This window comes from Marmota flaviventris, chromosome 20, assembly GCF_047511675.1.
Source record: "Marmota flaviventris isolate mMarFla1 chromosome 20, mMarFla1.hap1, whole genome shotgun sequence".
NCBI lineage: Eukaryota > Metazoa > Chordata > Mammalia > Rodentia > Sciuridae > Marmota > Marmota flaviventris.
The window spans coordinates 20,225,033-20,247,273 of NC_092517.1; the positions used below are offsets into that span (position 1 = coordinate 20,225,033).

At 59.5% G+C, this 22,241-nt stretch overlaps 1 protein-coding gene and 1 long non-coding RNA gene across 4 annotated transcripts; one reads left to right on the forward strand and one right to left on the reverse strand.

Annotated features, from left to right (window-relative positions):
* Positions 1–288: 288 nt before the first annotated feature.
* Positions 289–19,753, reverse strand: Podxl2 (podocalyxin like 2). The gene is made up of 8 exons (XM_071605912.1): positions 19,660–19,753; positions 11,128–11,403; positions 6,443–7,230; positions 5,127–5,201; positions 3,621–3,777; positions 3,103–3,164; positions 1,364–1,543; positions 289–807 (listed from the first exon to the last, which is right to left on the reverse strand). Exons 1-8 carry the CDS (start codon positions 19,730–19,732, stop codon positions 595–597), a joined length of 1,824 nt encoding a protein of 607 aa, XP_071462013.1. The 5' UTR covers positions 19,733–19,753; the 3' UTR covers positions 289–594.
* On the forward strand, positions 2,592–10,983 carry LOC114107136 (uncharacterized). 3 transcript variants are annotated; one of them, XR_004618463.2, is made up of 4 exons: positions 2,592–2,744; positions 3,112–3,409; positions 5,178–5,338; positions 10,210–10,983. It is a non-coding gene; the product is annotated as an uncharacterized lncRNA (long non-coding RNA). The 3 variants fall into 3 exon arrangements; XR_004618464.2 differs by having other exon boundaries at positions 3,112–3,397; XR_003585296.3 differs by lacking the exon at positions 5,178–5,338.
* Positions 19,754–22,241: the final 2,488 nt, after the last annotated feature.

Genomic DNA, 22,241 nt, shown 5'->3' on the forward strand with positions numbered 1-22,241 from the left:
CCCGCCCCTCGCCCCGCCCCACAGGGACGCCCGGTCTCTCCCCGCCCCACAGCGACGCCCGGTCCCGCCCCCGCCCCGCAGCGGAGCAGGCCCCGCCTCTTTCCCCGCCAACGACGCCCGGCCTCGCCCCGCAGCGGCGCAGGCCCCGCCTCTTTCCCCCGCCAACAATGACGTCCGGCCCCGCCCCGCCGCAGGCTCCGCCTCTCCCCAGTCAACAGTGACGCCCCGCCCCGCCCTCGAACACGCCCCCAGGCTCCGCCTCCCGGAAGTAAGAACAAGCGAGCAGCGGACTGGCGGCCCGGCAGTCCCCGGGCGGGTTTAATGAAGTCCCGGGCCGAGCGCTCAGAGCGCCGCCCGCCGCCCACGGGCCGGGGTTCGCGGGGCCGGGAGAGGGGTCGCTGTGCCGAGGTCGCGGTGTGGAGTCGGGGGAAGCGGGGAGCAGCCCCGCGTCGAGGGCCTGGCCGCGGGTCGCGGTCCGGGGAGGGGGCGCGGGCGCGTGCGGGCTCCGCGGCGGTCTGCTTCGGGGCCGCGCTGCTCGATCCCGGCGCGGCCCCCGGCGGGCGCGAGGCCCCGGCCCGGCTCGCAGGCCCGCGCTTACAGGTGCGTGTCCTCCTCGAACACGTCCGAGTCCTCGGGGTCCCGCTTGCCCCCCATGAGCGCGCTCCAGCTCCCCGGGCCGTTGATGGCCCCGCCGCCGTTCAGGCTCGGCTGCTTCTCCTGCATCTCCGACTGGCTGTCGCTGGCCACGTCCAGCGTGGGGTTGTCGTGGCAGCCGTTCTCTACGAAGCGCAGCTCCTCGCCGTGCGACTGCAGCGGTGGGAGATGGCGCTGGGCGCGGGCTCCGTCCCCCGGCCCGCCGAACAGCCCCGGGGCTTAGTAAGACCCGACGGGGCACCCCCAGGGGACCCCCTGAAGCTGGCATGCTCCCACTTTTCTGGTGCCACGCTGAGCTCCTGAATGATCCTTCGCACTAGGACACCCTGTCGCCTCCCTGGGGTCGTGCGATCCCTTCCAACACACTTTGCAAGTCAAAGTCAAAACGCGCGCTTCGGTGGGCTTTGACCCGGGCCTTGCTCTTGGGAAACCTCCGCTTGGCGCCTGCGCAGCGCCGGGCCCGGGGCCTGGCTCTGCCACGGACCCTGCAGTGCCACGCTTGGGGTAGGAGCTGGGACCCAGGTGGGACCCCAAGGATGAGGACACATCCCCCTCCCGCAGTGCCCGTGTGGTCCTCGGCACAGCCCTGTGCACCCGGGACACTCGGCCACCACCACACCATGCTTAAGGCGCGGGCACCGCGTCTGGTCCTTCTCCACCGGCTCCCTCCCGGGCCCAGCCTCGTCCTGTCCCTGTCCCCTGGGCTCACCACGTGCTTGAGCTTGGGCAGCCGGCGCTGCCAGCAGTTGTAGAGCAGGCCGAGCACGATGATGACGAAGCAGATGACCCCGATGATCACCAGCACCACAAAGAGCGTCCCGTAGTCACTGCGCACCTGGGTGGCCCGCGCCGGGCAGCTACTTGTCGTGGAGTAGTTCTGAATGCCAATCTAGGGGGGAGGGGCCGGGGTCCGCGGCTCAGGACCTGGGGGGGGAGCTGCTGGAGCTTGGGACTGGGCTGGGGACAGGCACCTGTGCTCGCTGGGGACTACAGGCTCCCACCTTGCAGCCAGTGTGGGGGGATTCTGGTATGTTCTGGTCATTATGGGCCAGCCAGCTTCACGTCCCTGGGACAGTGCTGGGTGCTCTGGGTAGTTCCTGTTGGAGTGTCACTGATGACATGGTGACAAGCACGCAGCCTGTGGGTGGTCTATCCCAGGCCTGTCCTGTCTGCCAGGAGGCTGCTGTGCCCTGGGGCTGAGCCCCGAGGGCAGTGATGCCAGGTGGCTGTGTGGCAGGCCTGGGTGCACCGGGATTTTAATTCTTGCCGTTTCTGTGACCCATCTGCACGTTTTGGGGACTTTCGGTTAACAAGGGTCAGTTTGTCTTGCTAGAACCACCTGCCAGTGTCCTTGCTCAACTCGTGTGCTTACATCCTTGCAGAGACCCGGCATGTCGTGGGGCCCAGTCCAGCTGCATCAGGGGCCATGAGGACAGAGTGCCCAGGGGGAGGGAGGCAGGTGCAGGAGGCCAAGGCCAGCTGAGGCCTCCACTGTCCCCACCACAGTGTCCCCGAGCCCAGGATCGCAGAACTGGGGAAGATCTCGATAGGCAAGAACTCAATAGGCAAGTGACCTCACTTCTCTGGGTGTGAGGTCACTTGCCTATGGAGTGTGTGTCACCCAGAGGGTGCCCTGTTTAATCCTGACAGCCTGGGGGGGGAGCACCGAGGACTAAGTGAGAGCACCCAGGTCTGGCCCCGAGTGAGCACTGTGTTTACCAAGATAAAACACCAGCACGGAAACAGGGTCCCCTTGCATGTGACAGATAAGGATGTGGCCCAGGGTCACGCGTTCGTATCTACTGTCACATATTGCAGAGCTCAAGAATGAAGGGGACTGACAACACGTCATTGGGTTCCACGGGGGGGGGGGGGGGGAGGAATGCAGGGTCCTGCCCGTCGGGGAAGTAGGTAAGGAGACCGGGGACCTCGGCTTCCCCGGGCTGGTCCAGCAGCTGGGGACAGGCTGCTGTCTGTCCTTCCGCCCAGGTCTCCCCAGGAGGCCCCAGGCATTCAGCACCCAAGGTGGCATCCATGTCTGGCACTCCAGGTCCCCAGCGGGAGGAGCCATGGCGGCTGCCCATTTGGAGGTACTGGGCTGGTGGCTCCTGAGGCATACCCAGGCTTCCAGAACATTCTTGAGGTTTCTAGAACCTGTCACGCTCCCTCCTCCAGGTGCTACGGGGGTCCTGCTGTTCCCTGTTTACCCCCCACCCCCTCTTCTCCAGGCCCTTCCCTGACTCCCCCCTCTCTCCAGGACCCCAGGCCCCTTCCCCGGGGCCTGGTTGGGAAGGGCCCCCAGGCTCACGAGGCCTCACCCTGCCCAGACCCCGGTCTGTTTGGGCTTCCTTGACCCACGTGCTGTGGGACCCTCAGGGAAGCCAGCTGTCCCCAGAGCTTGAGGGACAGACGGGAGCAGCTTGGGGGTCCAAGTCCCTGTACCCTTACCTCCTCCAGGCTCCTACGGATGTCACCCAGCATGGAGAGGACATCTTGAGTGGGCACCACCCCTGGGAGGAGAAAGGCCCCCATCAGCACGGCCATGACCCCTGCGGCCCCTCCAGGGGTCCCTAGACCTAGACCCCCTCTGGGACCACTGGCCTGAGCCCCTTCAACCCCACTTTTGGGCTGTAATGACACCCAGATCCTCGGGGCGCATAGGCGCAAGCGCGCACCACCAGCGCCTGCGGAAAGGGGCGCGCCCTCTCTGCGTCCTCGGCTCCCTGTCCGTCCAGCTGACCGGGTGGGTGACCAGGTAACAGGTGTGGCCGGACGTCACCTCTGCAGCCCCTCCTGCCCCTCCCTCCCGCCACACCGTGGCGTCCCACCTGGGCTGGAACGCGTTTCCTTGCGTCCTGCCCCTGCGCCCTCCACCTCTGTCCCCCAACCCAAGCTTATCGGGTGGCCTGGAGCCTGCGGCCAGGAGGTGTGCTGTCCTGGGGACCCCGGCCGCCCGCCGTCCTCACCCTGCTCGCCCACCAGCGCCATGAGGAGGTGCTGCTCCTTCTCGCTGGGCTTGCTCAGGGAGATGTGCCAGTCCCCGTGACGGCCGCTGCGGTGGCGGGGCAGCACCTCCTCCACCAGGGCCACCAGCTGGAGCCCTCGGTGGCGCCGGAACACCTCCTGCAAGGTCAGAGGCCCGGCTCAGGGAGGGACAGGCCCATGTCACCCTGCGCTCCGTGGCCAAAGGCTGAGAAAGACCCTCGGGCTCCTCTGACCAGCTCTGGGGACCACCTGTGAGCCGGAGCCGGGCTGCGGGGTGGGACAGGAGGACGCTGTCCCTTCTGCTCTGGCCGCTCTAGGTGAGGAAGGGGTGGGGCCGCCTCTCTAGCCCCCAGTGGAGCTGGGAGAACAGGGGACAGGTGGCTGCTCCTCGTGCCTGTGGTCAGAGCACAATGGGGTCGGGCATGGGGTACAGAGAGGGTTGGGGACGGTAAGGACGCACATCAGTGCAGCCACTGGAGGAGTGGTGACAGGGCCCGTCTCCCCTCTGCCACCGCAGAGATCTGGCCTGTGGTGGTAATGAAAAGAGCCACCGCGTGCTCTTATGCTGGTGTCCTCAAGAGACAGACGGTGGGCCCCTGGACCTGGGGACAGGGCGGAGGTGCTGGAGGTCGGACTTCTGCCCACTGGGCGCTCTGCACAGCGGTCCGTGTCCTTGACCAGGCCCAGGCACGGTCACGCCATGTGAAATGAAAACAAGGGTCTGGTCCTAAAGAGGAACCTGGTGGCAGGGGCCCAGGCTGGGGCTGGAGGCCTCTTGGCACACAGATCACCAAGTCACATCGGGGAAGAGACCCTCCTTTGGTCCCGGGGCCACTAGGCCCTCCAGCTCCTCTTCTTCCTGGATGTGCAAAGTAGCTACACCCACGTTCCCAGCCTCTAAAGTCGGCCACCCCCCTCGGGCCGCTCAGCTCAACTTGGGTGCCCTGCCACAGACAGGTCAGCCAGGGCTGCTCGGGAGGCAGAGCCACGCCCCCGGCCAGCCCTCGTCTCCAAGCCACCAAAGGTGACAAAGTGCTGCCTTTCAAGAGTGGGACAACTCTGTTCTCAATATGGGTGCCCAGAGCCAATGGTAAGGAAGCCTTTGGGTGCAGTAGCTGTGATCCCAGTGACTCAGGAGGCTGAGGCAGGAGGATCGCAAGTTGGAGGCCAGCCTCAGCCACTTAGCGAGGCCCTCAGCAACTCAGCGAGACCCTGTCTCTAAATAAGATATAAAAAGGGGCTGGGGAAGGGGCTCAGGGGTCCAGGGCCCCTAAATTCAATCCCTGATATATTAAAAAAAGGGAGAAAATGAAAGACCCCTTAGAAAACTTAAAATGCAAAAAGCATCCTGTCTCCTTCCCTCCCTCCCTCCCAGTCTGTTTTGTCCTTGTCTGGGGGTTTGTAACGTTGCCGGGGCTGATGGTCCTGGGGTCAGGCTGGCCCTGGGACCCCGCCGCGCTCTGCGCATGCGCTGGCCGGGCACTCACACAGTCCACGTTCTCGGTCATGTTCAGGATGATGTAGTTCTTCCCGGCCAGGTTGCTCCAGTCCTTGCAGATGACCTGGACCAGGAGACGGAAAGAGGGTGGCCGCAGTCAGGAGGGGTCCCGGGGACAGAGACCTGACACCCTGTGGGAAGCTGGAAGACGCCGGCCGCTGCGGGTCTGTGGAGCCAAGTGGGACGGGCGACCTCTACAAGGTGACAGGCCACTGGTTCTGCCCAGGAGCCACAAACCCAGGTGGCTTCAGGGACCACGCTGAGGGCGCCTCAGAGAAAAGGGGGACTGTCCCTGGGGCCGGGCTGCGGGGCCCTGTTCAGAGACTGGGGGCAGGTTGCCGGGGTCCGTGGGTCACAGGCAGACCCTGTCCTGGTGTGGCTGTGACATGTCCCCAGATCCCCCGTGGGAGGTGATGCAGGGAGGTGCAGAGAGGGAGTGAGGGGTGTGAGGGCTGAACCCCAGCACTGAATGACTCCCTGGGGGTCCCCTGGTGGCCCCAGGTGGGGAAGAGATGGCCCTGGGCCTGTGGCTTGGGGTCTCTATTTGTCCCTGGAGAGTGGAGTCCCTGCTCCCTGGTCCCCATGGGAGCTGCTCCCTCCCCACACTCTTCCTCCATGATGTCCTGCCTCCCCTCGCCCAGGAGTGGGGCCGCCGTCTGTGGACACCCTGAGCCCCACGTCCACTGTCCCCCTCTGCAGTTGTGCTAGTGGGATCTTAAGTCACAGCAGCAAAAACAGCTGCCTACAACAGACCCCTGCTGGGCGCAGTGGGGCCGCCTGTCATCCCAGTGACTCAGGAGGCTGAGGCACGAGGATCACAGTTAGAGGCCAGCCTCAGCCAAAGTGAGGCTCTAAGCAACTCAGGGAGACCCTGTCTCTAAATAAAATGCAAAACAGGGCTGGAGAGGGGCTCAGGGGTCCAGGGCACTGGGTTCAATCCCTGGTCCCCCCACCAAAAACCTGGCCCCTTCCTTCTCTTCTGGAAACTGTGGGTGTGTGTTGGGGCCCGGGGTGGAGGGGCGCAGGCCACCTGCTGAGCTTCTCCTAGGAGCAACACCAGAGGCCACGGGCGCAGCAGCAGCCTCCTGATCGGTGGAACCAGGAGGGCCACCAAGCCTCTCCCAAGGTCTTTGCGCTCAGGTGTGGCAGATGTCCCAGGCTGGGCTGTGAGGAGTGGCGACATTCCCAGGCTTCCCTGGGGCTCTGGGGACAACCCCACCTGACAGGCCCTGCCCCACTGCACCAGCCGGGGTGGCGGGAGGCCCAGCAGGGTGTGGCCGAGGTCCACCTGTGTGCGTCGCTCACCTGTGTGGAGTCCCAGGGGGTCCTGGAGGGCGCTCCGGCCACCGGGCCCTCCTGCGGCTGCTGGCTGAGTGTGTCTGGCCCCAGGGTGGCAGGGGAAGGGGTCGGCTCCGTGTCTCGGGGGGCTGGTGGGAAAGAGGCTGAGGTCCTAGGGTCGACGTGACCCTCGCCTGGGGCTCTGGTTGCAGGGGACGGAGCCAGGGGCGGCAGGTCCCCTGGCCGGCCAGCCAAGTCGGGGGCCCCCACTGTGGCCTCTTCACGGGGTCCTTGAGGGACCTTGAACTCTACCCCGAGTCCTGCTGCTGGCAGCATGGTGGCCGTGTCCTCCTGGCTGGGCAAGTCCTGGTCCCCCAGGGTCACCGTGCTTGGGGTGACAGAGGGCGGCGACAGGCTGGGCTCCGCACTGCTCTCCACGTCCACGCCCGAGGACGCCTGGTCCCCAGAGTCCTCCTGCCGGGGTCTGCTGGCCCCCGGAGCCTGGCTGCTGCTGCCCCTGGGGGGAGAGTCTGGTGCCTGTGTGGTGGCCTCCGCCTGGGGTCCCGTCACAGGAAGCAGCTGCTCTTCCTCCTCCTCCTCCTCCTCCTCCACCTCCTCCTTCTCCCTCTCCTCCTCCTCTTCCTCCTCTTCTTCCTCCTCCTCCTCCTCCTCCTCCTCCTCCTCCAGGGGCATGTGCCAGGGAGGCTCCACCAGGTTCATCTTGGGCAAGGACGAGGGGAGGCCCAGAAGGTCCTGGGGCTGGTCGGTGTCCTCCAGGGGACCCGACTTCTCCGTTAAGTCCGGGAAGATGTAGTCTAGAGACAGGAAAAGTGCGTTGGCTTCTTCAAACACGGACTTACTGGGATCCACTGAGCGGGACTGAGCGACAGGAAAGAGTTATCACCTGCTTCCAGGGACAGGGACAGGGACAGGGACAGGGACGCATCAGTCTTGGTCACGTGGGGCGAGAGTGGGAAATGAGGCTGGGGAGGAGGGCGGGTTGAACACAGAACACAGGGGTCTGGCTCTTGTTTTTTGGTCCCCGGGATTGAACCCAGGGGCCCTCGAGCCCTGAGCCATGTCCCCAGCCATTTTTACATTTTATTGAGAGACAGGGTCTCCCTGAGTTGCTCGCGGCCTTGCTAAGCTGCTGAGGCTGGCCTCCACCTTGCGATCCTCCTGCCTCAGCCTCCCAAGCAGCTGAGTGATATCCTGACTCTAAATAAAACATAAAAAAGATATGGAGACGTGGCTCAGTGGTTAAGTACCCCTGAGTTCAATCTCTGGTACCAAAAAAAAAAAAAAAGAAAGAAAGAAAAAGGAAAACATCTTAATATTTCAGATTCAATATGAAATTATACCCATAAACAAATACATAAAAGAATAAAAATTCTTTACTTCAATATAAGTAAGAACCTTATAATAGATCGATTCAAAAATAAAATTCAGTGCATAGCTGGGTGCTGTGGTGCACACCTGTCATCCCTGTGACTTGGGAGGCCAGCCTCAGCCATTTAGCAAGACCCTGTCTGAAAACACAAAATGAAAGAGCTAAGGACGTGGGCTGGTGGCAAAGTGCCCCTTGGTTCAGTTCATGTCACCATAAGAAGAAAAGGCCAGAATTGTCTTGGATATGGAACAGAGAGTCCCACTACTGTGATGCACTGATAAAAAGAAGACAAATATCCACCCCAATGGTGCTGCCTCCAGGGACCCTCTTCCTCCAGCCGCAGCCCACCTCCAGCTGCTGAGGCTGGCCTCCAACCTGCAATCCTCCTGCCTCAGCCTCCGGATTGCTGGGATGAGAGGCGTGCCCTTGTGCTGGCGAGGCGGGATGCAGGGCGGGCTCCCGGCCTCCAGGATGGCCACCCTCTCACAGATGACCTTCGGCACCAGCTGAAATATTAATGAACCGACTCCTCCGTTCAACTCGGGAATTTAAACAGGCATCTGGGGACCGGAGTCCTTGGATGGTGACTTTAAATGTCCTTTTAGGTTAATGTCAAATCGCTGAAAATTGTCCCCTGAGTGTGAGTCTCAGGCCAGTTATTCAAGCAAGCGATAATGCAAAACCACTCAAAAGTCAAAGGGGATTTGTGAGAAACGGAAGAGCACAGGAAGATCTTTTTGGTATGAACCTCAGTCGGCATCCAAGAAATACACATCAAGGGTGGAGGACTAACTGGGTGGCAGAGCGCCTGCCTGGCTTGCGTGAGGCCCTGGGTTCCATGCCCAGCACTGCCCAAAAGAGAAAAGAAAAAAAGAAATATAACTGAAAAACAGAGGGCAAGTCAGGAGTGGTGGCCCACCCCTGTGATCCCAGCAGCTCAGGAGGCTGAGGCAGGAGAATCGCAAGGTGGAGGCCAGCCTCAGCAGCTCAGCGAGGCCCTGAGCAACTCAGTGAGACCCTGTCTCTCAATGAAATGTAAAAAGGGCTGGGGACGGGGCTCAGGGGTTGAGGACCCCTGGGTTCAATCCTGGTACCAAAAAAGAAAACCAAATCAGACATTCAGAAAATAGAATTTCCCTTCTGCCCCAAGGCAACAATCAAAGAAGCAGCAGATCAGCTGCAAGAAGGGACAAGACGACAAGTCCCTCTTGCCCCGGATATTTCTGTGACAATTCTGGGGCTGGAGAGCTGTGTTTGCCGGCTTGGGAGGAGGATGTAGGAGAACCACCGAGACGTGCACACAGCAGCCCTCGTATCTAAGGGCCTATTTTATAGACACGTTTCCCACAAGGGACAGAAACCCTCAGAGAGACGCCAACAGGCAGCATTCATGGGCGATGGGATTATGGGTAAATTTATTTTCTTCTTTTATTTGCATTTAATTTTTTTTTTTTTTGGTACCAGGGATTGAACCCAGGGGTGCTTAACCCCAGAGGCCCGTCCCCAGCCCTTTTTCTATTTTATTTAGAGACAGGGTCTCCCTGAGTTGTTTAGGGCCTTGCTAAGGGGCTGAGGCTGGCCTCCACCTTGCGATCCTCCTGCCTCAGCCTCCTGAGCTGCTGGGATCACAGGGGTGCGCCACCCCATGCCTGGCTGCTGTGTATTACCAGCATAAAATAAAAATTGCAGGGCTTGCTTTTTCTCCAGTGTGTAGGTAAGAGGGATTCCTTGGATGCTCCTGCCACTTGGCTCTACAGGTATCTGCCCATCGCTCTTGGTGATCGTCCCCAGTAAGTGTGCGATGGCCCAGAGCTGGGGACCACCCCTCACAGACACAGTCCAAAGAGGGTGTGCTGTGCCCAGAGCATCTCCAGGTCTGGCAGACGGCCGTCCTGATGATCGGGTGTCTCCAGACTTCACCACAGAGGAGGAGGAGTGAAGCCCTCTAGCCAACGACTTCACACAGAGGAAAGGGCAGCCGACCTTGAAGCGGAAACCCCAGGCTTGGGACTTTGCTCTGCCTCTGTGTGATTCAGTGTCACTTTAGAATCTCTGTAACCCAGTGTCCTTAGCTACAACAGAGATATTAATCACGCCTGCTTTTACGGGTTTTGTAGATCTGCTCTGACATTTTAAAAAAAGAAATATTCACTTCCAAATGTTGTGCCAAGCAGGGCACAGTGGTGCACACCTGTCATCCCAGCAGCTCAGGAGGCCGAGGCAGGAGGATCGCTAGGTGGAGGCCAGCCTCAGCCACTCAGTGAGGCTTTAAGCAACTGAGAGAGACCCTGTCTCTAAAAAAAATAAAAAACGGGCTGGGGATGGGGCTCAGGGGTTCAGCACCCCTGGGTTCAATCCTTGGAAGCAAAAAAATAATTTAAATAAGGGGGGGGGGCTCTGTCAGTTTTTCTGCAGGGTCGCATGGGGCTGGCGTGGAGGAGTGTGCAGACCTGAGATGAGGAACAGACCAGCCACCGGGAGGCCTCCAGATGGCGACATGGCTCAGATTCAAGGAGTGACAGTGACTCTCCTCAGGAGACCTGGGGCAGCCCACGGAGATGAGCAGACACAGGGAGGCAGCCGGGCTTCCGAGCGCCCCCCGCGGCCTCAGGAGGAAGGACGAGGCGCAGACCCGGGAGGGAAACTGCTTTATAGTCCTTCCACACGGGGTCCACGTGGCGACAGGTCTCAGTGGGAGAGGGCGATGAGACCCCACCTTACACCGTGCGCCATAGTCAGTTACGGTGGATTAGAGAAAGAAGGAAGGCAGGAGTGCATATTTCAGTGACGCAAAGACTAGTCATAAAGCAAAGAAAAACAGGCAAAAATGTTTAGAAACATCTAGAAAGAAAGACACTGTCAAGTTTAAAAGATAAGCGTGTCAAATATTACCCATGATGCAAATGAAAGTAGTTGGCCGGGCGCAGTGGTGCAGGCCTGTCATCCCAGCAGCCCGGGAGGCTGAGGCAGGAGGATCGCCAGGTGGAGGCCAGCCTCAGCAAGTTAGCCAGGCCCTGAGCCACTCAGAGAGACCCTGTCTCTAAATAAAATCCAAAATAGGGCTGGGGATGGGGGTCAGGGGTTAAGCACCCCTGGGTTCAATCCCTGGTACCAGAAAAAAAAGTGGGGAACACAGAATAGGGCCTCACTAAATAAAGAGTGGTTAGAATTAAAGAAACACAGAGTCCCGGGGACTTGGCTTTGGTGTCCCGCGGACGGCAGTGCGGTGAACCTCGTGGGGGTCACAGGGGATGCTGGCAGGGCCCACCCCTGCCCTTGCGGCCACCCCACGCTCGCGCATGTGCTGGGCGGGGAGCGCTACCTGCGGTGGGCCCCAGGTCGAGGCTGGAGGCGTTGAGCTCCTCCTCCTCCCAGAAGTACTGAGGCGGCTGCAGGATCCGCGACTCCTCGCTCTCGTCGCTGGGGAAGCCCGAGCCGGGGGCCCCCAGGCCGGCTCCCAGGCCCATGGACTCACTGGGCTCCTCCCCGTCCAGTGGCTCCAGGCTGGTGGGCAGCAGCAGGTCCAGCAGAGAGGTGGACGTGAGGCCCTCGGGGCCAGGCTCATCGGTCCCGGCTGCACGGGAACCCAGGGACGCTCCTGTGCGGACACAAAGGCCGGACGTTAGCAGAGGCCAAGGGCGGCCCTGGGGCGCTTGAGCCCTCAGCCACCGCGCAGCCCTTTTTATTTTTTATTTAAAGTCAGGATCTCACTGAGTTGCTCAGGGCCTCGCTAAGGTGCTGAGGCTGGCCTCCACTCGCGATCCTCCTGCCTCAGCCTCCCAGGCCACTCGGATTAGATTTTGTCTCTAACCATCACCTGTCACCAAGAAGATGCCAGAGGCCGGGGATTTCGATGACATCTCTGAATACCCAAGGGCTGCCTGAGGATTCCAAGATGCCATCTTCATTTCAAAAAAGGACCAATTGCTCAGACCTCCATGTGACAGTGGCTAAGGGGAGAGAGAGGGAGATGGTAGGGGACAGAGGGCTCAATTGACTTGGCCCCCTCTGGGCTAGGCATGGTGGCACACGCCTGTATACCCAGCTGATCCGGAGGCTGAGGCAGGAGGATCGCAAGGTGGAGGCCAGCCTCAGCCACTCAGCAAGACCCTGTCTCAAAATAATAATAATAATAATAATAATAATAATAATAATAATAAAAGGTCGGGGATATGGCTCAGTGGTAAAGTGCCTCTGGGTTCAATCCTCAGTACAAGAAAAAAAATCTGATATTATTGGTGTCATGTGCTAAATGCTTTGCAAACAGTGTCTGAATTTTGACCTCCACAGCCACCTTATGGGGTGGTAGATCCTGAGACTGTGACTGGCCCCGAAAGAAACAGGACCATTCAGACTGTTCTACCAGAAACTAGGGAGCCGGGGGGTTGAGGGGTCTCTGCACCCTGAAGACCTGTCGCAGCACCAAGAAGGACCCCCCCCCCCAAGGGCAGCACCTGGCCCCGCGGTGGGAGGAGGCGCCAGGGGAGGAGTCAGGAGCAGTGTTTCCAAGACAGAACATGACAGGTTGACTGGGTAAAGAAGGTCCCTGAGAGTCCACGTGGCTTCAGAGCAAGCACCGGGGTGACAGGTAGAAACGTGGGACAGAGGCCACATGCAGTGGTGCACACACCTGTCATCCTGGTGGCTCAGGAGGCTGAGGCAGGAGGATCGCAAGGTGGAGGCCAGCCTCAGCAATTTAGTGAGGCCCTAAGCAACTCAGTGAGACCCTGTCTCTAAGTGAATAATAAAAAGGGCTGGGGACGGGGCTCAGGGGTTGAGGGCCCCTGGGTTCCAACCCTGGAACCAAATTATCATCATCGTCATCGTCATCCACGGGCCTTGAGCTCCAGGAGGCCAAGTCACAGCTGTGGGGAGGCCCTGGGGCGAGGCTGGGAGTTGGGGAGGCAGTGACCTTGCTCCCCCAGCGCCTGCTCTGTGGCTGTTCCCTGAGGAGCCCTGGCTGGGAGACCTGCCCACAGGGGAGCCAGGAGTCACCTCCCAGAAGACTCCTGTGCTCGGGGACACCACGGTCAAGGTCTAAGGTGCCACTTCCAGGTGGACTTGGCTCCAAGCCCCGGACCCCGCGTCCACACCAGGGACTCAGATGCAGAGCCAGGCGCCTGGGTGGGGTGGTTTCTAGAGCCGAGGTCCTCAGAGCCCCAGAGCTACGGCCACCGATGTGGGTCCACCTTCCTTGGAGAGTCCTCTGTCCCCAGGAATGGGTGGCACTGTGGCTGAGACGGGAGGTGCCCCCGGTGGCCCATGTGTGAGATGGTGCAGGAAGGCTGAGAGGTGACTGGATTCCATGACCAGAGGTGGGGCCGAGTCAGTGGGTTCATCTGGGGATGAGCCAGGAACAGCTGCAGGCTGGGGGGAGGCTGGGGAAGGAGGCCAGGCGGGGGCGAGGCTGGGGAAGGAGGCCACCAGGAACGCGCCTCTGAGGTCTATGTTTTGTCCCTGGGGAGCAGGGCTCTCTTCACCTCCTGGTGGCCATGTCCTGAGCTGCTGTCCCCCTCCACCCCCTTCTGCCATGATGTCCTGCGTCACCTGAGGCCCAGGGCTGTGGAGTCCGCCGACCACAAACTGAGCCTCTAAAACCAGACTCCAAGTAAGCTCTCCTCCCCGCAGTGGGTCTGGCCAGGGCTTTTGGTGGCGTGAGGACGGAGCAGCCTGACGCACGTGGACTTTGGCCCTCGGATCCTTTCTACCCAGGCCTCTCAGGACCTTCCCATCCGACCCCCTCCGCCATCGCGGGGTGCCCCGGCCCTGGAAAGACCAGGGGAGCAACGTCCAACCCCCAACAGGCAGACGGGAGAGGGACAGGGTGTCACCTGCCGCCACAAAACCTGCCTTATCAGAGTCCCCCCATTCCTGGGTAGACACAGTGCCCAGTCCTGGCCCCCCAGTGACCTCTGGGGACACGGCTCCGCAGCCCGACCTGAAGCCCCACTCCCCACCCTTGAACTTGACCTGCTGCCTCTCTGAGCCCCTGGCCGAGGGGAGGGAGGTGCCGTCTCCATGGGCAGACTCAGAGGGCTCTGTGACACTCCATGGTCCCAGGGCTTTGGGCCAGGCTAGCGGGGCTGGCGCTGCAGAGTGACCTCCCACAGAAAAGACGGCCACTGGTCCCAGTGTCCCAACTAAGACAAGGACGAGCCACTGCCCAACTCAAACTGGAAGGAGTCCCCAAAGCCCAAGAACCCCTGGCCGAGGGCCACCTGCACCGCCCTCCTGCAGACGCGAGGGTGGACACAGGTGCTGTCCTGTCCCACACCGGGGCCTTCGGAACCGCAGGGCACGGGGGCACCTGGGGGGCTTGTTAAACAGGAGGGCGAGACCCCACCCCGGAGCCAGAATCCAGGTGCTCTGCGAGGAGGCCCAGGAGCCTTCATTCTCTAGCAAGTTCCCCGCTGATGCCCGTGGCCCAGGGGTCACACCTAGGGAACAGCTGCGCTGAGCCACTAAACTTGGGGGTGATTTGTTACGCAGAACTAGCTGACGGATACACCCAGAGAATCATAACGGAGTTCTCCTTGCAGATCCGAGTGGGGCCTGAGTGCTGATTGCCTTCTGTCATCCACGCACCCACCTATCTGTCCCCCACCCATCCACGCACCCACCCGTCCATTGACAGAGACCTCACAGCAACAGGGTGGCAGCAGGTGGTGACGTGCCCTGGACACTAGGGCTGGAGCGAGTTCAAAGGCAACTAGTGGATGTTTGACGATGGTCTCTTGAGCTCAGACAGGCATCCTCCGGGTTTGCCCCACCTGAATGCAAAAGCCAAGCCATCAAGAGGATCACGGCAGCGGGGCGCAGTGGCGCACGCTGTCATCCCAGCAGCTTGGGAGGCTGAGGCAGGAGGATCGCAAGGTGGAGGCCAGCCTCAACCAAACCGAGGCCCTGAGCAACTCAGTGAGACCCTCTGTCTAAATAAAATAGAAAACAGGGCTGGGGACGGGGCTCCGGGGTCAAGGGCCCCTGGTAGGAAAAGAGGAAGAAGGAAGAGGAGGAGGAGAGGCTTTGGACACATTTTAGGCCTCCTGGCCTCTACAGTTCTTTTAGCACCTCCCCAAAAAACTCACGTCTCCTCCAACCACCCTCCGGCTTTGGTGGTGTGTATGAATCACCTGCCGCTCTGGGCTCTGGGCTCGGGCTCTGGGCTGTGGATGGAGTCTGCAGGCCTCGGCCTCGCCTGTCCCCAGACGCCACTTTGAGTAACAAAGCTCAGAGAAATCTAAAATGCAAATGAGGCTCAGCGACCCGTCACCACGACAACGCAGGCCAGACGCTTTAAAGTGGCAGGGACTCCTCACACAGGGTCTCCCTCCCTCCCTCCGCTCTCCGCAGCCCCCCTCTGAGCTGCAGATGAGCCGAGCTTCTAGCGATTTCCAGGACCCCACAGTCTGGGAGCCTCCTGGGTCTTGGGACACGCTGCCCGCCACCTTTCTCCTGTCGCATCCGGCCTCCTGCCTGCAGCCTCAGCGCCTGAGCAGCCTTCGCTGGAGGCCCCCCTGGGTGGGTGGCCCGCCTCTGTCCACACACCACCCTGAACAAGGTCCTGTGGCTACACCTGACTCACCACATTCTAAGGGACCATCAAGTGACATCCCCTGTTCAAGGGGAGCCTGTCCTCCAGGTGTCCCTTGGCACTTGGAGTTCCAGGGCCTGCCACAGTTCCTGGCACAGGACAGGGCTGGGTCCAGAGATAAGGACCAGACCCAACCTTCTGGGTTCACAGTCGAAACCACTGAGGCCTCCTGGGGTCCAGGTCAAATGGCGAGCGAGCAGGAGACCCGTTATTAGCACGTCTTCCCCACAAAAATGTCTTACAGGAGCTGAGCCTGGTGGCACTCGCCTGTAATCCTGGAGGCTCAGGAGGCTGAGGCCAGAGGATCACAAGTTGGGGAGGCTAAGGCCGGAGGATCGCAAGTTGGGGAGGCTGAGGCCGGAGGATCGCAAGTTGGGGAGGCTGAGGCCGGAGGATCACAAGTTGGAGGCCAGCCAATTTGTGTTAGACAGTCAGTTACACAGAGCCACCTGTCATTCTGAGCGTCTATGATTCTGGGCCAAGCAGTGTTCGAGGCCCTCTCAGGAGACAAAAGATGACGACCATCTCTGTCCTCAGTTAAATTACCAGATTTTTTGTTTTTGGTATCGGGGATTGAATCCAGGGGCCCTTGACCCCTGAGCCCCGTCCCCAGCCCTATTTTGTATTTTATTGAGAGACAGGGTCTCCCTGAGTGGCTTGAGCCTCGCTTTTGCTGAGACTGGCCTCCAACTCACGATCCTCCTGCCTCAGCCTCCGGAGCTGCTGGGATGACAGGGTGGGTCAGAAGCCACCAGCTGTGATAATAACCCTCTTTTGCAGGGGATGCATCTCCAGGGTTGAGTAACATGGATGGCAAGGAACGAAACTACAAGAGACAGATCAGGAAAATCTCATTAGTGCATTGGGGGAATAAAAAAAAAAGTCATTTAATGAGAAATGGTGGTGGTGATTAATCAATGCACATTTTGCATGTTCCCGGTGGACCTGAGCGACCAAAGGTGGAGAGGCTGCAGTTCATCTTTAGCTACGCACTCCAGCTTTAGCGCGCATGTCAGAAAAGCTCACTTCAGCCTTGTTTAAATAAAAGGTAACTTCTTCTTCTTTTTTAAATGTTTTTTTTTTTTTCAAATATTGTTTACTTGTGGATGGACACAATACCTTTATTTATCTTCATGTGGTGCTGAGGATCAAACCCAGGGCCTCCCACCTGCTAGGCGAGCGCTCTACCCCTGAGCCCCAGCCCCAACCCCAACTTATTCTTCTCAAGCACCCTGGAATTCACCTGCTAAAACAACCTCTGAGTCATCCCCAGCAACGAGGGAGGCCGAGGCAGGAGGATCACAATTGGAGGCCAGCCTCAGCCACTTAGCGAGGCCCTGAGCAATTCAGGGAGACCCTGTCTCTAAATAAAATGCAAAATAGGGCTGGGGACGGGGCTCAGGGGTCAAGGATCCCCCAGTTCAATCCCCAGTACCCCCCAAATTTTAATTTAAAATATTAATAAACCACGGAAGGTTGGGATATGAGTGGCCTCCTGAAATCTCCAAGTTGTCTGTGTCACATCTCAATGAAGTGTGGTGGGGAGGACGCCGATCCCATTTAGGCTGTGGTCAGGCTCCGCAGAAGCACCTACAACTCCCCCAAACTCCTCCTGTCCTGAGCAGAGGAACCCTGTCTACCACCACTCAGGTGAGAGCCTCCATTCTCTGACCCTATTTCCGCCAGTCAAGCCGCAAGTTCCTCTCCTGATGGTCTGATAGGAATTATTAATATTATTATTTATTTTTTATTTTTTAAATTATTATTATTTATTTTTTTTGCAGTATTGGCAATTGATCCCAGGTGTACTCGACCACTGAGCTTCATCCCCAGCCCTATTTTTTTTTATTTTGAGACAGGGTCTTGCTAAGTGGCTGAGGCTGGCCTCCAACTTGCGATCCTCCTGCCTCAGCCTCCCGAGTCACGGGGATTGCAGATATGTGACACCACACCCAGGTGGCACTGTGAAATCCTGTTGAAAAAAGGAACCTGGTATTCTCCTGGTCTTTCATCCCTTTTTCAGTAAACAGTTCCATTTTTTTTATTATTATTTTTTAGTTGTAGTTGGACACAATACCTTTATTTTATATATTTACTTTTGTGTGATGCTGAGGATCAAACCCAGGGCCTTGCACATGCCAGGCGAGCGCTCTACTGCTGAGCCACAACCCCAGCCCAGTTTCATTTTCTTGAACTTATTTTTCCTTTCAATGACCGTTTGGTCTTTATATAGACCTTGATATTTTCAAAAGCGTTGGCAATCCGTAATTATTTAGTAATTACTAGAGGATCCTCCTTTTCAAACTCGCCTACCATGAGATGACACCAAAATAGCGGCAGAGAACAACACCATTCTGCTGTTCATTTTGTGCCTAATAATTAATCTGCCTTGTTGGGCACAATGGCACACACCTATAATCCTCACAACTTAGTCGGGAGGCTAAGGCAGGAGGATTGCAAATTGGAGGCTAGCCTCAGCTACTTAGCAAGACCCTAAGCAGCTCAGGGAGACCCTGTCTCTAAATAAAACATAAAAAGGGCTGGGGACAGGGGACAGGGCTCAGGGGTTAAGCACTCCCTGGGTTCAATCCCTGGTACTAAAATAATAATAACAATAGTCATAATAATATCTGCTTTAGTTGAGATTGCACCTGACTTAAAATTGCGGAATCACCCTCTTTGCGTGACTGATTAGTTTTTCCCTCTAGCACCTACGATGTGTCACTTCATCATTCCCGGGACAGAAGGTGAGAGAAGAAAGAAGACAGGGGTGGAGAATGGGGGTACTAACCCAAACTCAGAAGAAAAAAAGAGGCCCATAAGAGAGGCTGACGAATTAGAGGCTGAAAATACAAAGACACCCACACACCAGGGCCCAGGCTGCACAGTGGGGCTCCCCTGTCCACCTCGGTGCCTGCAACCTTGCAGCCGGGTCCTGTGGGACTTCCACCGTCAGGGACACGCCCACCTCCCCGTGATTGGCAGCTTTGAAATCCAGATCCTCCCAAGGCCTGGGCACGCGCCAGCCTGGGAGGTGCCCGGCGGCATCTGTCACGCAGCCCCCACAGCCTGGCGTCAGCCACAACAGAGACGGTCGGGTACTATCACCCAGCCTCGCTCGCACACCTCCACGGCGGCCTGCAGGACCCGCCACGGTGCCTGTCAAGCCCGGAGGACAGGGGAGCATGCGACAGGGAGCATGCGACAGGGAAGGAGGGGACAGGCTTTTTTTTTTTTTCTTTTCTTTTGGTCCCAAGGACTGAGCCCAGAGGCACCTGACCCCTGAGCCCCGTCCCCAGCCCTTTTTTCCACTTTATTTAGAGACAGGGTCTCGCTGAGTGGCTCAGGGCCTCGCTAAGGGGGCTGAGGCTGGCCTCCACCTGGCGATCCTCCTGCCTCGGCCTCCAGAGCCGCTGGGGTCACAGGCGGCAGTGCCCACTGGAAGGAAGGCTCGTGGGGCCATCGGAGGGGCCCTGCCACCGTGCACACCCCCTGCCAGTACCTTCGCCTGGCCGCAGAGCAAGGTCCCCCGCTCTGGGGCTGACCACGTGGCCTTTCAGCCACGTCCTGAGGTGACCCAGCTCTGCGGACGGGCTCCTGTCCCTTGCTGAACCGCCGGCCCCGCCAGCTGCCAGCGCCCGGGCGTCCCTTCCTCACACCGCGCACCCGCGTCCCGCCCCGCTGTCACCCGCCCACCCCGTCGCGCCCTGGGAGGCTGTGGATGGGGACCCCCGCTGTGGCCATGTCACTGTCACCCCCTGCCCGTGGGCAGTCAGCCCACGGAGGACGGCGCTCGCGGGGCCTGCCGCCCCCCGCCCCGCCCGCCCCGGGGACCCTCGCGAGTGTCGCCGCGCGCTCCCGCCGCCCGTGCACGCGCACACACGCCCCTCGGCCGCGACACGCGCACCTGTCACCTGCCGGGCGGGCGGCGCTCGGAGCGCCACGGGGAGGGGGGGTGGCCCAGGTTGCCGCGGCCCGGCCACCGCCCGCCCGGCCCGCGCCACTGTCGCCGGAGGGGCGGGGACCCGGGGACACCGGCGCGTGTCACCGCACGCCCACCCCGCGCCGGCCACCGCAGCCGCCGCGCTCCGGGGGGAGGGGTGTCGCCGTGGCCGCCCACGCCCTGTCCCCGGCGCGGGGCGGGCGGCCCGGGGGGACACGCGCGGCCTCGGCCCCGCCGCCCGCGCGGCGCCTTTGTTGGCGGCCCGCGTCGCCGTCCCGCCCCGCCCGCCCGCCCGCCCGCCCGCCGGCGCCCGCGCTCACCCGCGGCCAGCAGCAGCAGCAGCGGCGGCAGCAGCAGCGGCGGCAGCCGGGCGGCCCGCAGCAGCCGGCCCATGGTGCAGCCGTCGCCGCCCGCAGCCGCAGCGGCGCGGCGCCCGGGCCCGCGTCAGGGAACCGCGCTGGCGGCGGCGGCGGCGCGCGCTCTCCTCATTGGCCCGCGCGGCTGTCACTCACGCCTGGCCCCGCCCGGCCGCGTGCCGCGGGCGCGCCCCCGCCGAGACGAGGTGGGCGCGCGGGCGGCCGCCCCCCCCTCCGCAGCGCCCCCGCGTCGGAGCGGCCAATCAGCGCCCGAGGAGGCTCCGGGGGGCGGGGCCGAGCCGCCTGGACCCCGGGCCTCGCACCTCGCCTGGCAGCTGAGCGTGCGCTGCTGCTGCTGCTGCGCTGGCTGCTCTGCGCAGGGGGACCTCGGGGGGGGGGGGGGGGGGTCCGATCAGCACTAAAGAGAAGCTGGCACTGATGACAATGTGCAGGTGACCACCCATCCCGGGCTCTTGGATTGGGAGGACTCTGGGCCAAGGCCACAGCCAAGGACCAGACTTAGAGCACAGAGGTCCAGTTTGCTTCTTTTTTTTTGGGGGTGGGGTGGGGGTGGGTACCAGGAATGGAACCCAGGGGTGCTCACCCTCTGAGCCCCGTCCCCAGCCCCTTTTTAGATTTTATTGAGAGACAGGGTCTCCCTGAGTTGCTCAGGGCCTTGCTGAGTGGCTGAGGCTGGCCTCCAACTTGCGATCCTCCTGTCTCGGCCTCCTGAGTCGCTGGGATGACAGGCGTGCACCATCTTGTGTCAAATGGGCTTGTGAAATGTGTCCTCAGCCCTCCCCACGGTGTGTGTCATGGGAGATGATCTCACACGAGTCTTGCAGGATAAATCCTTAAGAGAAGTAGCATTGGCAGGAGCAGAGGTATAGAGGAGAGTGGGTTTCAGTCAAAGGAAGGGACGTGAGCATAAGGTGGCTTCACATGACAGTGGAGGACACCTGTGTTGTGAGTATCAGGAGGCGGAAGGGACAGAAGGGAAAGAGAAACGACATTCTTGGTTATTCTGGACCAAGTAAGTAGACCCTTCTCCAGCTCCATTTATCAGCAAATGCCATCATTTCATTCTTCTTGATGGCTGAGTGATATTCCACTGTGTATATGGACTACATTTTCTTTATCCATCCACCTGTTGAAGGGCATCTAGGTTGGTTCCACAGTTGAGCTAGGAAAAAGTGGCTATGGATGGCAAGATGAAAACAGAGACCGTAAAATGAGAATTCACACGGTAAAGAAGACATTCTTTAATTTAATTCATAGAACTCTGTGGCTTCATTTACCCTGGGGTCGACTTCAAACTCCGTGGCCCAGATGATTTGGTGGAGACTAGGCAGGTAGGCGAAGATCAGATAGTACAGGATCTCCAATGTCAGCATGACAAGTTTGGACGTGACCCAGAAGCAATTCATGTTTTTAGCCGGGCGTGATGGTGCGCGCTTGTCGTCCCAGTGGCTCAGGAGGCTGAGGCGGGAGGATCACAAGGTGGAGGCCAGCCTCAGCCACTTAGCAGAGCCCTAAGTAACTCAGCGAGACCCTGTCTCAAAATACAAAGGGAGAAGGGCTGGGGATGGGGCTCGGTGATTAAGCACCCCTGGGTTCAATCCCTGGTACCAAAAAAAAAAAAAAGGGTGATCTTCCACTCCTGTGGGTGGACCTGCTGTGGGGTGTCCCTGGTCGTGTGTTCCTCTGTGAACATGGGAAAGTGACGCCCATTCATTCCCCTGTCTCTCCCAGTCCCCTCCCCTCCCTTCCCTTCCCTCCCCTGCGTCTCATCCAATGAACTGCTATTCTCTGCCCCCCTATTGTGAGTCAGCGTCCCCATATCAGAGAGGACACTCAGCCTTTGAGTTTTGGGGACTGGCTTATTCCACTCAGCATGATTGTCTCCAGCTCCATCCATTCACCAGCAAATGCCACTATTTCATTCTTCTTTAAGGCTGAGTAATATTCCACTGTGTATATGGACCACAGTTTCTTTATCCATCCACCTGTTGAAGGGCACCTAGGTTGGCTCCACAGTTTATAGCTATTGTGAACTGAGCTGCTATAAACATTAATGTGGCTGTGTCCCTGTCCTGTGCTGATTTTAAGTCCTTTGGGTATAAACTGAGGAGTGGGACGGCTGGGTCCCATGGTGGTTCCATTCCCAGTTTTCTGAGGAATCTCCACCCTGCTCTCCAGTTCCTGGGAATGACAGGAACACACACACCCCCAAAACAGTACAGCCAGATTAGCCTGTGGATCTGAAATGGTAATTGCTTGAAAAATAAAAAGCAAAAGAGATTGAATTGATGGAGGAGGAAATCATGATCCAAAATGCATGTTTCTAAATAACCCCAGGGTTAAAGAGCATATCATAATTTAAATTTAAGTGTATTGAGAAATTCGTAAAGGAGAACACTGCTCATAAGGAACCGTGAAATACGGCCAGGCGCACGCCTGTCATCCCAGTGGCTCGGGAGGCTGAGGCAGGAGGATCGCATGGTGGAGGCCAGCTTCAGCCAAAGTGAGGCCCTAAGCAACTCAGC

Excerpts from the sequence above, each read along its gene's own strand:
- Podxl2 (XM_071605912.1), bottom strand. The coding sequence starts at position 19,732 with ATGGGCCGGCTGCTGCGGGCCGCCCGGCTGCCGCCGCTGCTGCTGCCG. Across the intron at positions 5,202-6,442 it reads CCCCCTGGGACTCCACACAG|GTCATCTGCAAGGACTGGAG; the intron begins GTGAGCGACGCA and ends CTCCTGGTCCAG. Across the intron at positions 3,165-3,620 it reads GGCGCTGGTGGGCGAGCAGG|GGGTGGTGCCCACTCAAGAT; the intron begins GTGAGGACGGCG and ends TTCTCCTCCCAG.